This window comes from Coturnix japonica, chromosome 4 (genome assembly GCF_001577835.2).
Source record: "Coturnix japonica isolate 7356 chromosome 4, Coturnix japonica 2.1, whole genome shotgun sequence".
Classification (NCBI taxonomy): domain Eukaryota; kingdom Metazoa; phylum Chordata; class Aves; order Galliformes; family Phasianidae; genus Coturnix; species Coturnix japonica.
The window spans coordinates 32904768-32918862 of NC_029519.1; the positions used below are offsets into that span (position 1 = coordinate 32904768).

The window sequence follows — 14095 nt, forward strand, 5'->3', positions numbered from 1 at the left end:
AACGAGATTATATAGAGTCCTGGTCCCGTGACTTATTATTACTCCTGTTGTTCTCTGGGATATGTAGTCTTCTTCTGTGGACTGCACATTCAACAGAAGTATCCATACTCGACATGATGTTATGATGTGGAATACTGATAGCAAAATTACAAAATTACAAAACCATGACACTGTGAGAATCTATTCATTTAGTGATATCTTGTATATCAAAACTTGTGTTTTTGTTACACTGGGTTTTGGTTGGTGTGATGCACTTTTCACCTGTTTGTCAAAATAATAATAGTGTTGCCACATGGCTTTGTGGTTTAGCATGCAGTATGTGCATTACTTTAGGTACGAGACTGTTAATATCAAATCTGTATCTGCAGAATGAATTTGGCAGCTGCACAGATTGTGCAGGATTCATGTGTGCAATTTTCCTACATCAGAGCAGAGTATCTTTCCTTCTCCAAGTTCAATGCACTGTGAGGCCAGGATGAATGTCAACACTGATGACTAGCAGAAGCAAGGGAGCTCAGAGAGAATTAACTGTATTACCCCAGGGAGAAAGCATGCAATGCTTGCTTGTACTGAAATAGTAGTAACCTTTTCTCATTGAAGACTTCACGTGTTTATCATCCAGTGAGCAACAAGGTCCTGGAAATTCCACACATTGCTTCACCTGTTTATCAAATCCAGAGAGAAAAAGAACATCTCTGAATGCTAAACTGAAGAGCTTTCTGGTTGTGAAAATGAAAACAGCCTTGGTTCTGCCACAGGCTAACAGTGCTGGGTGCCCTGGGCAGCAGTATGTACGAAGCTGCAGAGCCATGGGATGTATTTCCTCATACTAGAAAGCAGCACATCCTTCAAGGAAGCATTCTTCCAACACCCTAGCACAAAAAAAGTCCACGATATAGAGCTTGGCAAGAGGGTAACAGATAAAGCATAGTTCAGAAACAAAGACTGTTGCCTGGAAGGAGTTAATGTGTTGCCTGCAGAGGGCTGGTAGGAGCGCAGAAGTCTGATACAGCTTTGACTCGATCACCGTGACTCAGCCAGATTCTTTGGCAATAACTGCCAGAACACAGAGGTGACAGTTCATGTTAGGAAACTGTAATTGCTTAATCCAAAACAGAAGAGAATATTTTCTAATGAGTTTACATATGAGGGGGGAAGTCTGACAGCTACAGTTTGACTGACATTTCACTCTGATGCTCATTAAGTGGAAAATAAAAACCAGCTTGTTTGCTTGTTGAGAAGCCCCTGATGATGGCAAAAAGGGGAAGGCATCTTTCTTACAGATGAGCAAGATGGGTGAATATGTGACAGGCAGCAGTGTGATAGTTATCTTCTGTGTTCCATTTCTCAGGGGTGTGCCCAAGTCTGGATTACTTCATTTTTCCCTGGTGTCCCACTGAATTCTAGGAAAGGGCTTGAAGGCACCACTAATGACTATAAACTTAAAACCCTTTTCAACTTAAAACCCTTTTCCTGCTGTTATCTACCCTCTTAAAGAGTTGACTATCCTCCTGTTTGTAGGCTCCCTTTAGATACTGCAAACATACCTATTTGTGTGCAAGTGTACATAGCATTCTGACTGTATGTTAGTTCTTAACCTCTCTTAAATATATAATAATGTTATTAGTTCAAGGAAATGGGCCAATTTTCATGATTTTTGAGGGTTACAAAATAGTCAGAATACCAAATTGCTATAATTTTAGCTGTGGTTACATCAAAAGTAGCTGTAATTCCCCTAAATATTTTAGTGCTCTTTTGTTTTCACCAGGATGAGATTAACTGGAATCTACTACTTTATCTTCTTTTCTTAATGGGAGTAGACACAGTACAGGCAAAATGGGAAAAATATACCTGATGTGCATTAGAAGTCTCCTCTAGAAATGACAGCAGTGAGATCTGTCAGCCTGTGTATGTTCAGTGGGTTCTAGGGATCCCCTCATTTCATATTTAGTGTTGAACAAGGCAGTAACTGAACATTTTGGCAAAGGCCCTGTAACCCATTTTCCTGGGGACTGGTACTTTTTCAGATAGCCCATTCCCTCTTCAGTATGCTCTTCCATGGAGGGAGCTGAGGCCCATTCTGAAAATTCAGCCTAATAGAGAATAGAAGTGGCTTATGTTATGTTGTTGTACTGTTAAGTCACACAAATCCCATAGAGCCTAGCTGAGAGGCATTTCTTGCTAAGTCATGCTATGTCAGGGCAGTGTTTGAGCACGTGAGGGCAGATCTTGACAGTGACCCTTGATCATGTACAGTGCAAGGCTGTTAACCTTCAAGCCCCATTGCTGCCTTTTACCTAAAGCTTAGCTTAATGATTTGCCTGTGGCAGATAATTTGTCTGGAAGTACTGTGAGTGAGTAACTATTGCTTCACAGGAGGATGTGGTAGTCATCAATTGGTTGATCTCCAGGCAATTTCCTTAGCAATGTTACTTTGTTTTGCACACAGAACAAGATATCTTAACTCTAGTTTTAGGCAATAAACTTCTGAACTGGAGAACTAACTGCAGTGCAAACACCATTGGTGGCAAAGGCTACCATTACATAGGTATTTGAACTAGGTAGGATTCAGAGAGCCTTCCAGAAGCAGGAGATATAGCACTTTCTGACGTGCAGCCAACTATTTCTTTGCATGTGAAATCTTTCCTGGTCAATTACTGTTATCTATTCAAGTTCCCACTGGCTGACTGAATGGAAGCAAAGCCTGAAATTTTTAAACCGGTGTAAATTTTGCACAGATCATAGAATCATCAAGGTTGGAGGAGACCTCAAGAATGTTCAACCATTTGCCTACCACCATTATTTCCATGCTAAACTGTGTCACATAGTACCACATGTAGATGTTTCCTGACCTCCAGGGATGGCTGACTCAACCACCTCCCTGGACAACCCATTCAATGCCTGGCTTCCTAAAACTTCAATGAAGGCTGCAGTGTGATCTTTGAGACCAAATCCCTAAAGAACCCAGGAAGATGAACTTACATTGTCAGCTTTAGGCAGTTACTCATAAAACCAAATTGGTTAGGAGTAAAAGTCCATCTAATGACCTCATTTTAGGCTGCTTGAAGATTTGTGTTTGGAACTGTGAGAGCTTCAGGAATGCTGTTTTGCCCATCTTGGATCTAGGCAATAAAATTCCCATATCCCAAGATTGAATGTGCTTCTGGTTGTGAGACACAAACTTAACTCCTAAACTGTTTTGATCTTGACATCATTTCTAGTGGAAATTTGGATATAAGGACCTGTACTACTTACTTGGTTTAATCTTTGGCCAGTCCGCTCCTTCCAGCCTGTGGTCCTCATACTTTATGCCTGCATAGGCAAACACATAGCGGATGATTTCTGCTCTTCCTCGCAGATTGAAGTACGTCAGCTTGTAGTTGGGCATTCTGGGTCCCTAAAAGGAAAATCACTGAGTTACTTGAATCTTGAGCAACAAACTTCTTAGCAAGGCACAACCTATGCTTGTTGATGAAATGTGCTTGTATAATGCAAAGATTGTATGACACTAAGCCATGATGTGTTGTATGTTGCAATCATCGCATTAGTTATTTTGTTCCACATTTATCAGCCACAATATTTAGATACCGGCTCCTTAGATATCTCCAGAAAGATGACTTGTTTTTTTCAAATATTAATAACTCTCAGCCTAGGCTTAATTCTGTTCCTACTCCAAGTTCAGGCCGTTTATATGGAATGTTTGATCAGAGTGCACATTTAAAACCAGATACTGTAACAAGAAATAGATGCTTTGTTGGGCAGACCTTTTGTTCAAGCTTGCCCTGCTCACCTCTGCTGCTCATGGAGTTCTTCATCCTAGACTTAATTGGTAGCATTGACAAAGTGTTGAAATTTGACTCATTAGCTGTTATTACCCTACGTGCATACACAACTGACCTGAGCAAAATCTTCTGTGGTGGTTATAATACACTGTGATTTTGAGAAAATTAGCATCAAATTCTTGCAAGTCCTTGTTTAGAAGCCAAAAGGAAACTTCAGAAACTTTGTTGAGTTTTCAAGTGAATTTCTTCCTTCAGTGCTCGTTTGGAGTGATGTTGCGGGATGGTTGGATTTGATTTCAGTGTAACAGGCAACAATGGAAAATGGTTATCAGCTGGGTGGTACAATGTGGATGGTTTGGGAACAGTGAGCAGGCAAGGTCCCTTTAAACTAAAAATAAGCTTTTATACTCTCTGCATGTAGCACTTTAATATGAGAAAACTATGGGCTCAGCTGAGGTTTAAATGTACCAGCTAAAGGAAATTAAAAAACAACCACCCATGACTTTCTCTAATACAGAATTCTCTCATCAAGAATGCTGCACCCTTACAATAGATCTTACTTGTCATTTATCATCCTTTTGATATGCATCAGGCTCGGAGTGTTATTAATGAAATATGCAACACAGATAATTTTCATTGCACCAGTAAATAAAGAGAACTTTTTTTTTTTGTGACTAAGTGCTAATAAATGGCCTTGCAAGAGAAACGACCTCCTATTTAGTCATCTGGCCTTGGAAAATGTGCCTGAAAGCAGATGTATCACCAGCTTTCACTTCCGAAAGAGAAGTTCTTTACTCAGGAAAATGGGAAAGCTTGCATTTATTTCATTCACACTGAAGTGAGCAAACTGCATGTGCAACTTTCTCCTTATAAGTAAAACCTTCTGCTTTCCATAATGAGAGTTGTAAAGGAAAACAAAAATAATTCCTAATGGGCACAGTGGAAACTGCTTACTTTCCCATGAAAAAGCCTGTTTCCCTACAGCAGACAGCTGGATCAGAAAAGCACATCATCCAAGGGAGCTGGTTTTAAAGGTGCTGGCTGCAATGGGAAGCAATTGTAGCCACCAGGTGATGTGGGTGGAGATATCTCTTTCAGAACAAAGGTGCTGCTGCTGTGTTTAAAGTCAAGGAAGTGTTTTGTTGTTTTTTTTCTAATTTGTGTTGTAGAACAGGTGGAAGCTGCAGGCAAAATAAGTTACGTGAGTTGTGTGATTAGTATTCTAGATGTATTATTTACTGGAAACTGTGTTTGCTGTTTGGCAGGTAGAGCTTACAAGTTACCAGTCTGGCTACTTCTTTCTCTGTAGAGAATGTTTCTGACAATTGTCAAGTTTTCAAGCGCGCTTTAGGTAAGTGCTGTGATTTCTTTTTGAGGGAGGAGGGAAAAACAGTGGAAGAAAGAAAACTATTGCTTTTTACATTCTGATTGCTTTATAGGGTATGAGAAAAGTGCTAATTTAACATCCATTTGTAGGGAACATGACCTTCAACATGCTAAGTCCATGTAACTGTCTATTCTGTTTCCTAGGGGTGTCCACAAATTCCTTTCATAATGAGTCTAGTGTCATGGACTTCAGCTGCCTCGTACCTGCAGCCTGAGCATCTTGGCTGCCCTGAGCCTTTGTTAGCAGAAAGTTACCAGCAGTTGGGAGGCATCGAAAAGAACAAGGATGGAAGGCTTAACATGGTACTGTATACAGATCAGTCTAGAGATAAGTAAGTGAAGCAGAGTGTCTTTTTGTGGTAAGCATCTTGAAGCAGTCTGATTTGTACCACAAGAGAACCCTATGCACAGAAGGGGAAGCTAAGTATCATCAGAAGAGCTGAGATGATGTAAAGAATTCTGGCAGAGTATTGGGAAGTCTTTCTGAGAGATGCAGTAGGTTGTGGAATGTTTGAGTCTGTTGAGGAAGTAGTGGAAACTATTGTTTCAAGTGTTTAAAGCAAAGCTAAACAAATTGCTAATAAATACGCTGTAAGGAATAATCAAACATCTGCAGTGCTGATACACTTAAAAATTTATGGGTTTTTTTCCATCTGTGAACAACAACAACAACAACAAAGTAACCCTACAAGGAGTTTACAAAGAAAGCATGACATCTTAGAAGCTTCTGTAGTTTCACCGTAAGCATGTTTTTGTAAATGTTTGGAGGTTTTATTTCTTATTTGTATTCGTTGTGAAATGTCAGGAGTAGCACTTCCAAAACAATTCCACATCAGTTTCTTAAATGAAAGAAAAGATTGTGTTCTGAATAGCTATTTGCCACACACTGAAAGATGGTAATGTTTCCCCTTTATCCTCCTTTACCTCAATCTCCCATCATGTTTTGTAAAGGAATGAAATGTGAGGAACAAATTGAAAACTTGTTTTAAGATTATAACCAAGTGATTGAGAAACATCAGTTCTAGGAAAAATAAATATTGAAAAAATAACTTGAGGTAAAATGAAGCCTTTGGGCTGGAGGGCGGGGGCCAGATCTCACTGCCCATTTGAAAACATGCAGCCACCTGCTTAGTGCTGCGAGTTCTGTTCAGGTTGTGATAAGACAAGTGTGTATAAATGCAGAAGGGGAGTATGTAATTTCCACTGGTAAATCTTTTAAGAAGTGTTTTCTTGGCTCTTTGGTTTTGTGCTTTTTGTTTTATTTATTATTATTTTTATTATTTTTCTCTTTCTTAAACTATGAATATAGCTGAAAATGGAGAAAATTGGTCTGTGGCTGGTACCAGTGGTGCATGGAGCTGTGCAGGGCATCTTGGTCTCGTTTCACCCCAGCTGTGTGTAGGAGGGGTCATCCTCCCTAAAGTCAAAGTCCAGGTTGAACTTACTACAAGCTTCTTAGGCATCTTACAATGCATTTAAGTAATTCAAGTCAATTATACATCTTTATGGGGAAACTGTATTACCTGATAAACTTAGAGTCTTTTCTTTCCTAGCTGTAAGTGGGACTGAGCAGTCAATATGCAAACTTCAAACAAGCTAGAAATTTAAAAGCTTAGAAGGAGTCAGCATTGTTATCTGATAACCAAGATGTTGGGTTTCAGATAGTGATACTACAGAAAAGAAAAGCTACTGATAGACCAGAAAATATACAAAGAAACCTGGAGGATGCCAAAGTGACCATTCTGTGTTTGCAAGGTGTACAATGTTTTTTTGCCTGTCCTGGGTGGCAGTGTAGGACCTTGTGTGTCCATCTCCATTTCTAATTCACAAATGCACAGCACTCATTCTGCTGGTCTGGCGCACCTTCATGCAGAGATCTGGCCTTTGTAGAGTTGTTTCATCGGTTTTCTTGAGCATCCAGCATTCAAGGCAATGCAAGGAAATATTCTTCAATCTCCTTCAGTTGTACTTTGCACTGTGAAAAACAAGGGTCCTCTTTCCCATAATATACAGGCTTTGATTTCATCACTGTTAGAAGACTTCTAAAAGCTAAGCTTTTTCTCTTCAGCATGCAAGAGGCGGAAGTGTTGATCTGAGGTTCATCAGTGTCTCTCTGCAGACCAAGCTGTCTGACTGGAAGAGGTGATGCATTGCTTTTTAGATGTATTTGTCTATTATGGGGGCTGTTCAGGATTGAGCCAGGCACAGGTGGCTGCGTGTGAGTAATTCTGAACCATTACTCATGAAATAAAAATAGGGCTGGGTCTTGGCATCTCCCTGAGGGGAAATCTGCATCTGTTGAAGGGCATGAGAGGGTAACATGGAGCCATTTGTGGCAAGGAAGGTGAAAATCTTCCCCTGAAGACAAGAGAGGTAATGGATGGATACCTTTGTTTATTTTATAGTAGGGCACCAAAGATTCTTAAATCCACAGGTATCCTTCTGTCAAGAAGTATCTTGCTTTATGAAGTGAAAAACAGAGATCATGTCCTCCCTAAGCAGTACCATATCTGAAAACTGAAAGCCTGGAAGAGTTATTGGTGGTGGTGATTTGCTGTTTTTGTTTTGTTTTGTTTTTAAATCTGCCAGCTTGTGCAGCTTAACCCTTCTAACCCATAGCAACTGAACATTGAAAACCATTTCTTTGTCCCAACTGCAGAGCCAAGTGGTGCTAACTTATGAGGTTAAATACAGAAAATGAGACTGTCTGACTTTGGTTTTAATTCAGACAGACATGTTAAAGGAGAAATTTTTCTTAGTTTATTTTGTTAGAAGTGACCTACCCAAGTAGGAAGCATTAATTGTTGGTTTTAATGCTAAGGAGCTGGGAAGAGCTGTGTAACTTGATGAAGCATACAGAAAGATTTTAACTTGAAAAGGCACTTACTGTGCCTCATTTCACCCGTGAAATACTAATGATATTAAATTCAGTTTTGCCTATCCTGCTGACTGTCCTCTGATATGGAGATACCTCATCTGTTTAGAGAGGACTAAAGCAGTTTTCTTCTTCTCCAGCTTTTGGAACAGTTCCCTTTCTGAGTGAGATTTCCTGCCATTTCCATGAGAAGTAGCAGACACTTCCTGCTGTGCCTTAGCAGGAGAGACCTAAAGAGCCTTGTAAGCCTTCTGCTTTCTCCTGCAAACTGGGCAAGCCTGTCAAGCCTGTGTATGGTTCCAAAAGAAATCTGAGCTGATAATGACCTGGGGTTTGGCTGAAGTAGAGAGAGTGTAGAATCTTGGCTTCCAAGTCCTGTCTGAAGAATCTAGATGGATCTCTTTTAACATACTGCTAAAAGGAAAAGTGCTCATTTTCCACAGAACATAAAATGTGTCCCTTTTCCTCAAGAATAAACTCCTACATTTAAAGAGTAAAGAAGACTAAGAGGCTCCAGAGACATTTAGTGTCTTGGAAAATCACAAAAGAAGAAGCTTTTTTTTTTTTTTTTTTTTTTTTTTTCTCCCCAGTAATGTATTAATTCTTCTCTAGCTAAGAAAGCAAGAAAATTTCCATCCTTCTTCTGGAGGAGGGTGCATGGAGGATATTGGCAGATTCATTAGAAGGCCTGTGACATCTTCAATTAAAGATTTCAACAGTGTTCTTTGTTTTTATATGGTAAAATGAAAAGCTTTAAGTAATTCTGTATAACTGCTGCTGGCTCTGTTTGACATAAACCAACTTTCTGAAAAGCAGTTGTCTCTTCCCACTCCACCCATTTACAGGAACTGAACAATTTAATTTGCCTTTTTTCCTATTCCAGATAGCAAACAGGACAATGGAAAGGAAAACTAAAATAAAAACCACACAAATCATCTGAAGTAAATGTTTATGCAATTTGATGTAGGACTGCATTTTAAAATAACAAATCCCAAATGTAACAGTTACAGCCTGATACTTCTTAGCCTGATTTTCAAGATTAGATATATGCACAGCTATAAGCATATATATATATATATATATATAATGAACTTTTGTATGTGCCGTTATCCATTGCGTTTGTTATTGGAAATCTGTGATGGAATAAACCTTCTGAAGTGAGAACAGTCCTTAAGACATTGCTGGCCATATGCTAGCGATGTGTTCAATTGCCTGAAATTTTAACCATAAAGATTTTAGGAACTGCTAAATATCAAATAGGTCTTTATAAATATGATCTGTATTTACGTGGATTGTTTTTCGGTGGCAAAGCTGGCCTTTCTGTATGTGGAACTACTCATAGAGTGTCTACAAAAAATTAGGGAAGCAGCATTGCCTTGCAATTTAAAGGATACCTTCCTTCCTAGTGAATTTTCAGTGCCCTATTTCCCCAAAGCTTGCCCTGTATCCATCGCTGTCTTTGGGAATAATAATTAGCTGCAGCAGATCATGGGTGAGTGTCTAGCCTGGAAGAAGAACCTCAGTGGGAGGTGGAGGAGGAATCAACAGGTTTGGGTCCCAACTGTCTTTTGTGCTAGTTTTTTGCTGGAGTCAAAGCAAGTGCTAGATTAAAGAATGGTTCTATACATTCAATTGCATGCTTAATGCCATGTGAGTGGCTAGATGTGAGTCTTGTGCATTCACATGACCGTTTCTGAATCAGTCACTGTGGTGGTGATCTGCTCAGAATGGCAGTGGGACAAGACTTCTCAGTCTGCTTTGCCTAGCAGACTTTTTGGTTTTGGACACTGAGTATCTGTGACAATTTTTCTTTCTGTCTGACCCTCAAACTTCTGACTTTTTAAATTCCTTGGTCCCACTTTTATTTAATTAAATATTGAAATTGTTTGGTACAGCCTCCCAGGCTGTAATGAATTTCAAATGAGTAAATTAGACATCTGAGACCAAGGGATGCAGATAAATGAAATTGCAAGTGGAGAAACGTTAGGAAATAGCCAGACAAAGGAGTGGCTAAGATTATTTTTCATGAGAGACTATTTAAGTCTCATTTCCTCATCGGATGTTTAAAAATTCCTTGAAGTGTTTTATGGTAGAACAGAAGTCTAAATAATCATAATTCTTGCCAACACCAGTCATTCTTGTAAAAATTTGTGTCTTGTAGTCTCTGTAGTCTTCAGACAAACAAGCACCCTCTCTTTATCTCCCCATAAAACAAAGAGGATAGCTGCAAATCACTACTGCTTCTTAAATGCCATTAGTCAGCTCTCCAAAAGCAGCTGCTGGTTTTGCCAGGGGAATTCATGCCCTTGCCCTGAATGCTCAAGTTCATTCAATGCCATAACTTTATAACTGCTGTTTTGGCTACTTAATATCTTTCCTTAGATGTGAAGAAACTGGGGAAACCAGGTGGGTTATTTTCTTTTCACTTTTTTTTCCTCTCCTTGTATCCCAGCTACACCAGCTCTGTGTCTGAACTAGCCTAAACTGCTTTGTTCTTTAACTGTCACCTGCTGTGAATCTGCAGCACAACTGCAGATAGTCAAAATAAAACAATGCTGCAGACATCAACTGGTGGACGTCTCCAGAACTGCCCACCAGATCTTCTTTACCCTCTTGCTCTGCTCTGGAGTGGTGGCACACTTTGCTCTGTCAGACCCAGTGCTCTTATTTTCTGATTGCAGTGGTGTCTTTCCAGTTAATTTGATGTTAATTTCACAGCAGAATGAGCCAGAGGAGACAAAGGGTTAAGGTGCTCCTTGGACTTCGCTGGTCTTGTCCAACAGACTGGTAATGAGAAGTGTGGACCTATAGCTCTGAGCAATACTTGGTCTAACGGCTGGGGATCACCTACATCTGGTGGTAAATGTCCAGTTTCTACTGACTTATGCTCACCAACTGCTTGACATGTAAAGCCTCAACCTATCTGTTGCTACACTTGAGAGTAATGCACTTACTGAGCAGTAATTTTCAGCCATTTTAGTTTTTTATAATGGAAGCCACAGGCACTGGGACAGTGCTAATGATTGTGGGTTCCTTGGTCTGTGCCCAGGTCTTGGTACAAAATACTTATCTGAAGCAAGCAGCTAGAGACTTGTGTTCTTTTTGGCTGGCAAGTTATTGTACCACAGCAAGTTTGTAAAGCACTCCTACTTTTTGTACATCCTTATGTGTTATCATAGAAAGGTTTGGGATGGAAGGGACCTCAAGGATCATCAAGTTCTAACCTCCTACCATGGATAAAGATGCCAACTGCTAGACCAGGCACTAGGCTGTGCCGCCCTGGGCCCCATTCAGCCTGGCTTTGAATACTTCCAAGGATGTTACATCCACAGCTTGTCTGGGCAACCTGCACCAGTACCTCAGGAGTTTCTCTGTGGAAAAACTTCTCCCTGACATCTAATTGATGTATCCCCTCCTTCAGCTTAAAACAATTTCCCCTTGTCCTGTTCTGATCTATCCATGTAAAATGTTGATTTTTCTCCTGTTTATAATCTCCCTCTAAACACTGAAAGGAGACTTGCTTCTACTCAAGCTCGGCTCAGCACAAGACTATATGGAGTATCCTGACGTTAATTATCTGGGAGCAGGAGTAGGCAGAGGTAGACCATGAAGGTCCACTCTTCCACCTCCACAAATACCACCTGGTACAAAATAGGCAGGTGGTATCACAGGATTCCTCTGTCATTTGTTACCCAGATCCAAAGCATAGAAACATCTGTCTGTTATTAGCTGAATGCCCTTGTTTTTTCTCCTATTTAATTTCAGGCTCTTACTTTTAAAGAGTCATTCCAGCACTATTTTCCAGTCTCTTCTAAGGAGGGGCAACACTAAGTATTTAACTTTCTCAGTTCATTGCTATAGTTTATTTTATGGGAGTGCTAGTAGTTGGACTCCAGATACGTGAAGTTGTTTACACTGTGTATGAGCTGTGTGGGTATGGCAGATTCTATTTATTTTCCTCCTGGATTAACTAGTAACAGGGTGAATACGTTTGATTATTTGAAGTTTGCAGCCTGCATGATAAGCCTCCATATATTCATGTGCATATCTTTCAGCAGCATGGCATGCCAATTGTTAATCAGCAAGTGGCACACCAACCTAACCAGCAATGGCTGCTAGTGTAATAAATTGCTAGTGTGATTTTGCTCAAAAGTGATCCATATTTTCAACAATTTCTGCTTTCTAGCAGCTGAGCAGGAGGCTGTGCATGAGAAACAGCTACTAGAAATCTTGAGCAAACCCTGAGATTACAGGCTATCTCCATCAGTGGTGTAGGTGTTCACTACTTTGAGGACAACACATTTGTATCTGCACAAAACTGGAATTCAAGAAGTCATCTTGTCTAATGGATGGCTTTCAGCAGAGAAAATATGCCCAGGACAATTATGCACACAGACAAATGAAGGCAGCAAGATTTTAAAGACAAAAATCCTGGACAGATACTTAGAGAATCCTTTTGAAGTAGAAGATAAAAACTGTGTTTTCGAATGGAGAAAAATACATTAAGTAGAAACAGTTACAGAAGGATTTCTTCCATAAAATAATGGTAGGAATTAGAATGAGAGCCAGAGAACAGGTGGGAATTTGGAAAACGAATAGAACAGTGAGTAAAAATGATCTAGAGGAACTGGTTAGTGCTGCTTAATATGTATCTAATTCTCTGACATTAGCCTAGATTTGTTTTGGTTACATAAGCAAGTGCATGTGTTAGTCATTACATCTAGCAGAATATTGCTCAAAAATGCTCTCTTGCTTACTGGAAGCCCTCTGCAGAGCCTTGCATGCTTAACCCATGTTAGTTTTTTATGTATTTTTTGCCTTTTGAATGCATTGCTCTGACAGTTATCTGAAGTGAGAGCTGCTCAGTGCTGATTGCATCAGCTACTAATGAGAGATGGGGACTTGCTGCAGTCTGCAGAAGATATAACTGATCTGATAGAAGATATCTGAGAAGATATAGCTGAAGCTTGTTTGTGGCAGTGCGAACATCTATACAGGTGTCAAAAGTACAGGTGGAAGCTTAATTATGTTTGTAAGCAGCTAAAAGGGGGGTATATAGTGCAGCTGAATTGTAGAGCTCAGGGTTATCCCTCAGCATGCCAGCAAGCATCAGCCATAGAAGTTCAATAAACTTAACAAAATTATAAAAATGAGGTACTCTCAGAACTTGTCATTCAAATAGTGTGATTTTCAGACAGCAAATACTGTGCAGCTTCTTAAGCAGCAGAAGGAGATCAGGAGAAGAAAGTGGGAAGAAGAGAAACTATATTGCAGTAAGCAAAGCTGAAATAGGACTCACTTGGCTGCAGTGGTGCAGTCTCTTCGTCGGTGCACAGGAGGTGCTCTGAAGGCTGGCCCTTGTGGGAAAGGCTTACATATAGTGTTTGTTAACATGCAAACCACTCCCCCAGTGACAACTCTGCCGATCCTGACTCTTTCACACTATCTCGCAAGGCAAATGCATCATTTCCTTGGGAAAGAAGCAAGCCTGGGGACTTTTAAAAAAATAATTATTAACTATTACACTGAGACAGAAGATTGTTTTATTTACTTATTTATTTATTTAATTAAGGAGGGAGCAAGGTACACAATGTGTCTTTGATCTTTAACAGAAAGCCCTTCAGCTCTGACTGAGTTAAAGGACAAGAATTTAAGTGGCTGTTATTACGTTAAAACACAGGAGACAAATAAGAAAAACAAACAAACAAATAAAGCAAATTCAACTTCCAAGTGCTTTCATAAAGAGATTTGGGAGCTTCTTACTGTTAACAGTGAAGGGGGAGAAAGGGGATTCTAGTGAACTTTGCACATAAATAACACATGCTAGTACTCTGCACTCTGTTACTGTTCTTATCACTTGTGGAAATTAGGGGTGTTTGTTTTTTTACGTAAATAATGCTTAAATATCTGAATGATTTCATAAAAATATTAACATGACCTTTTATCCTTTGTCCCAATGGTGAGCAAGGCTGAATACTAATACTTATGAACTCTTTCATATAATCCACGATTAATTATTGTTTTTTTTTAATTTCACTGTTCTGTTTTCTGA

General features: G+C 39.7%; 1 protein-coding gene across 1 annotated transcript in view; it reads right to left on the reverse strand.

Moving 5' to 3' along the window:
• Positions 1-13463, reverse strand: part of HPGDS (hematopoietic prostaglandin D synthase) — a 30349-nt gene extending 16886 nt beyond the window's left edge. The window contains exons 1-2 of the mRNA XM_015861350.2: positions 13343-13463; positions 3256-3397 (exon numbers count right to left, since the gene is read on the reverse strand). Of these exons, the coding sequence (XP_015716836.1) occupies positions 3256-3388 (133 nt within the window). The 5' untranslated portion in view covers positions 3389-3397; positions 13343-13463. The remainder of the gene's footprint in view (positions 1-3255; positions 3398-13342) is intronic.
• Between the last annotated feature and the right edge of the window lie 632 nt (positions 13464-14095).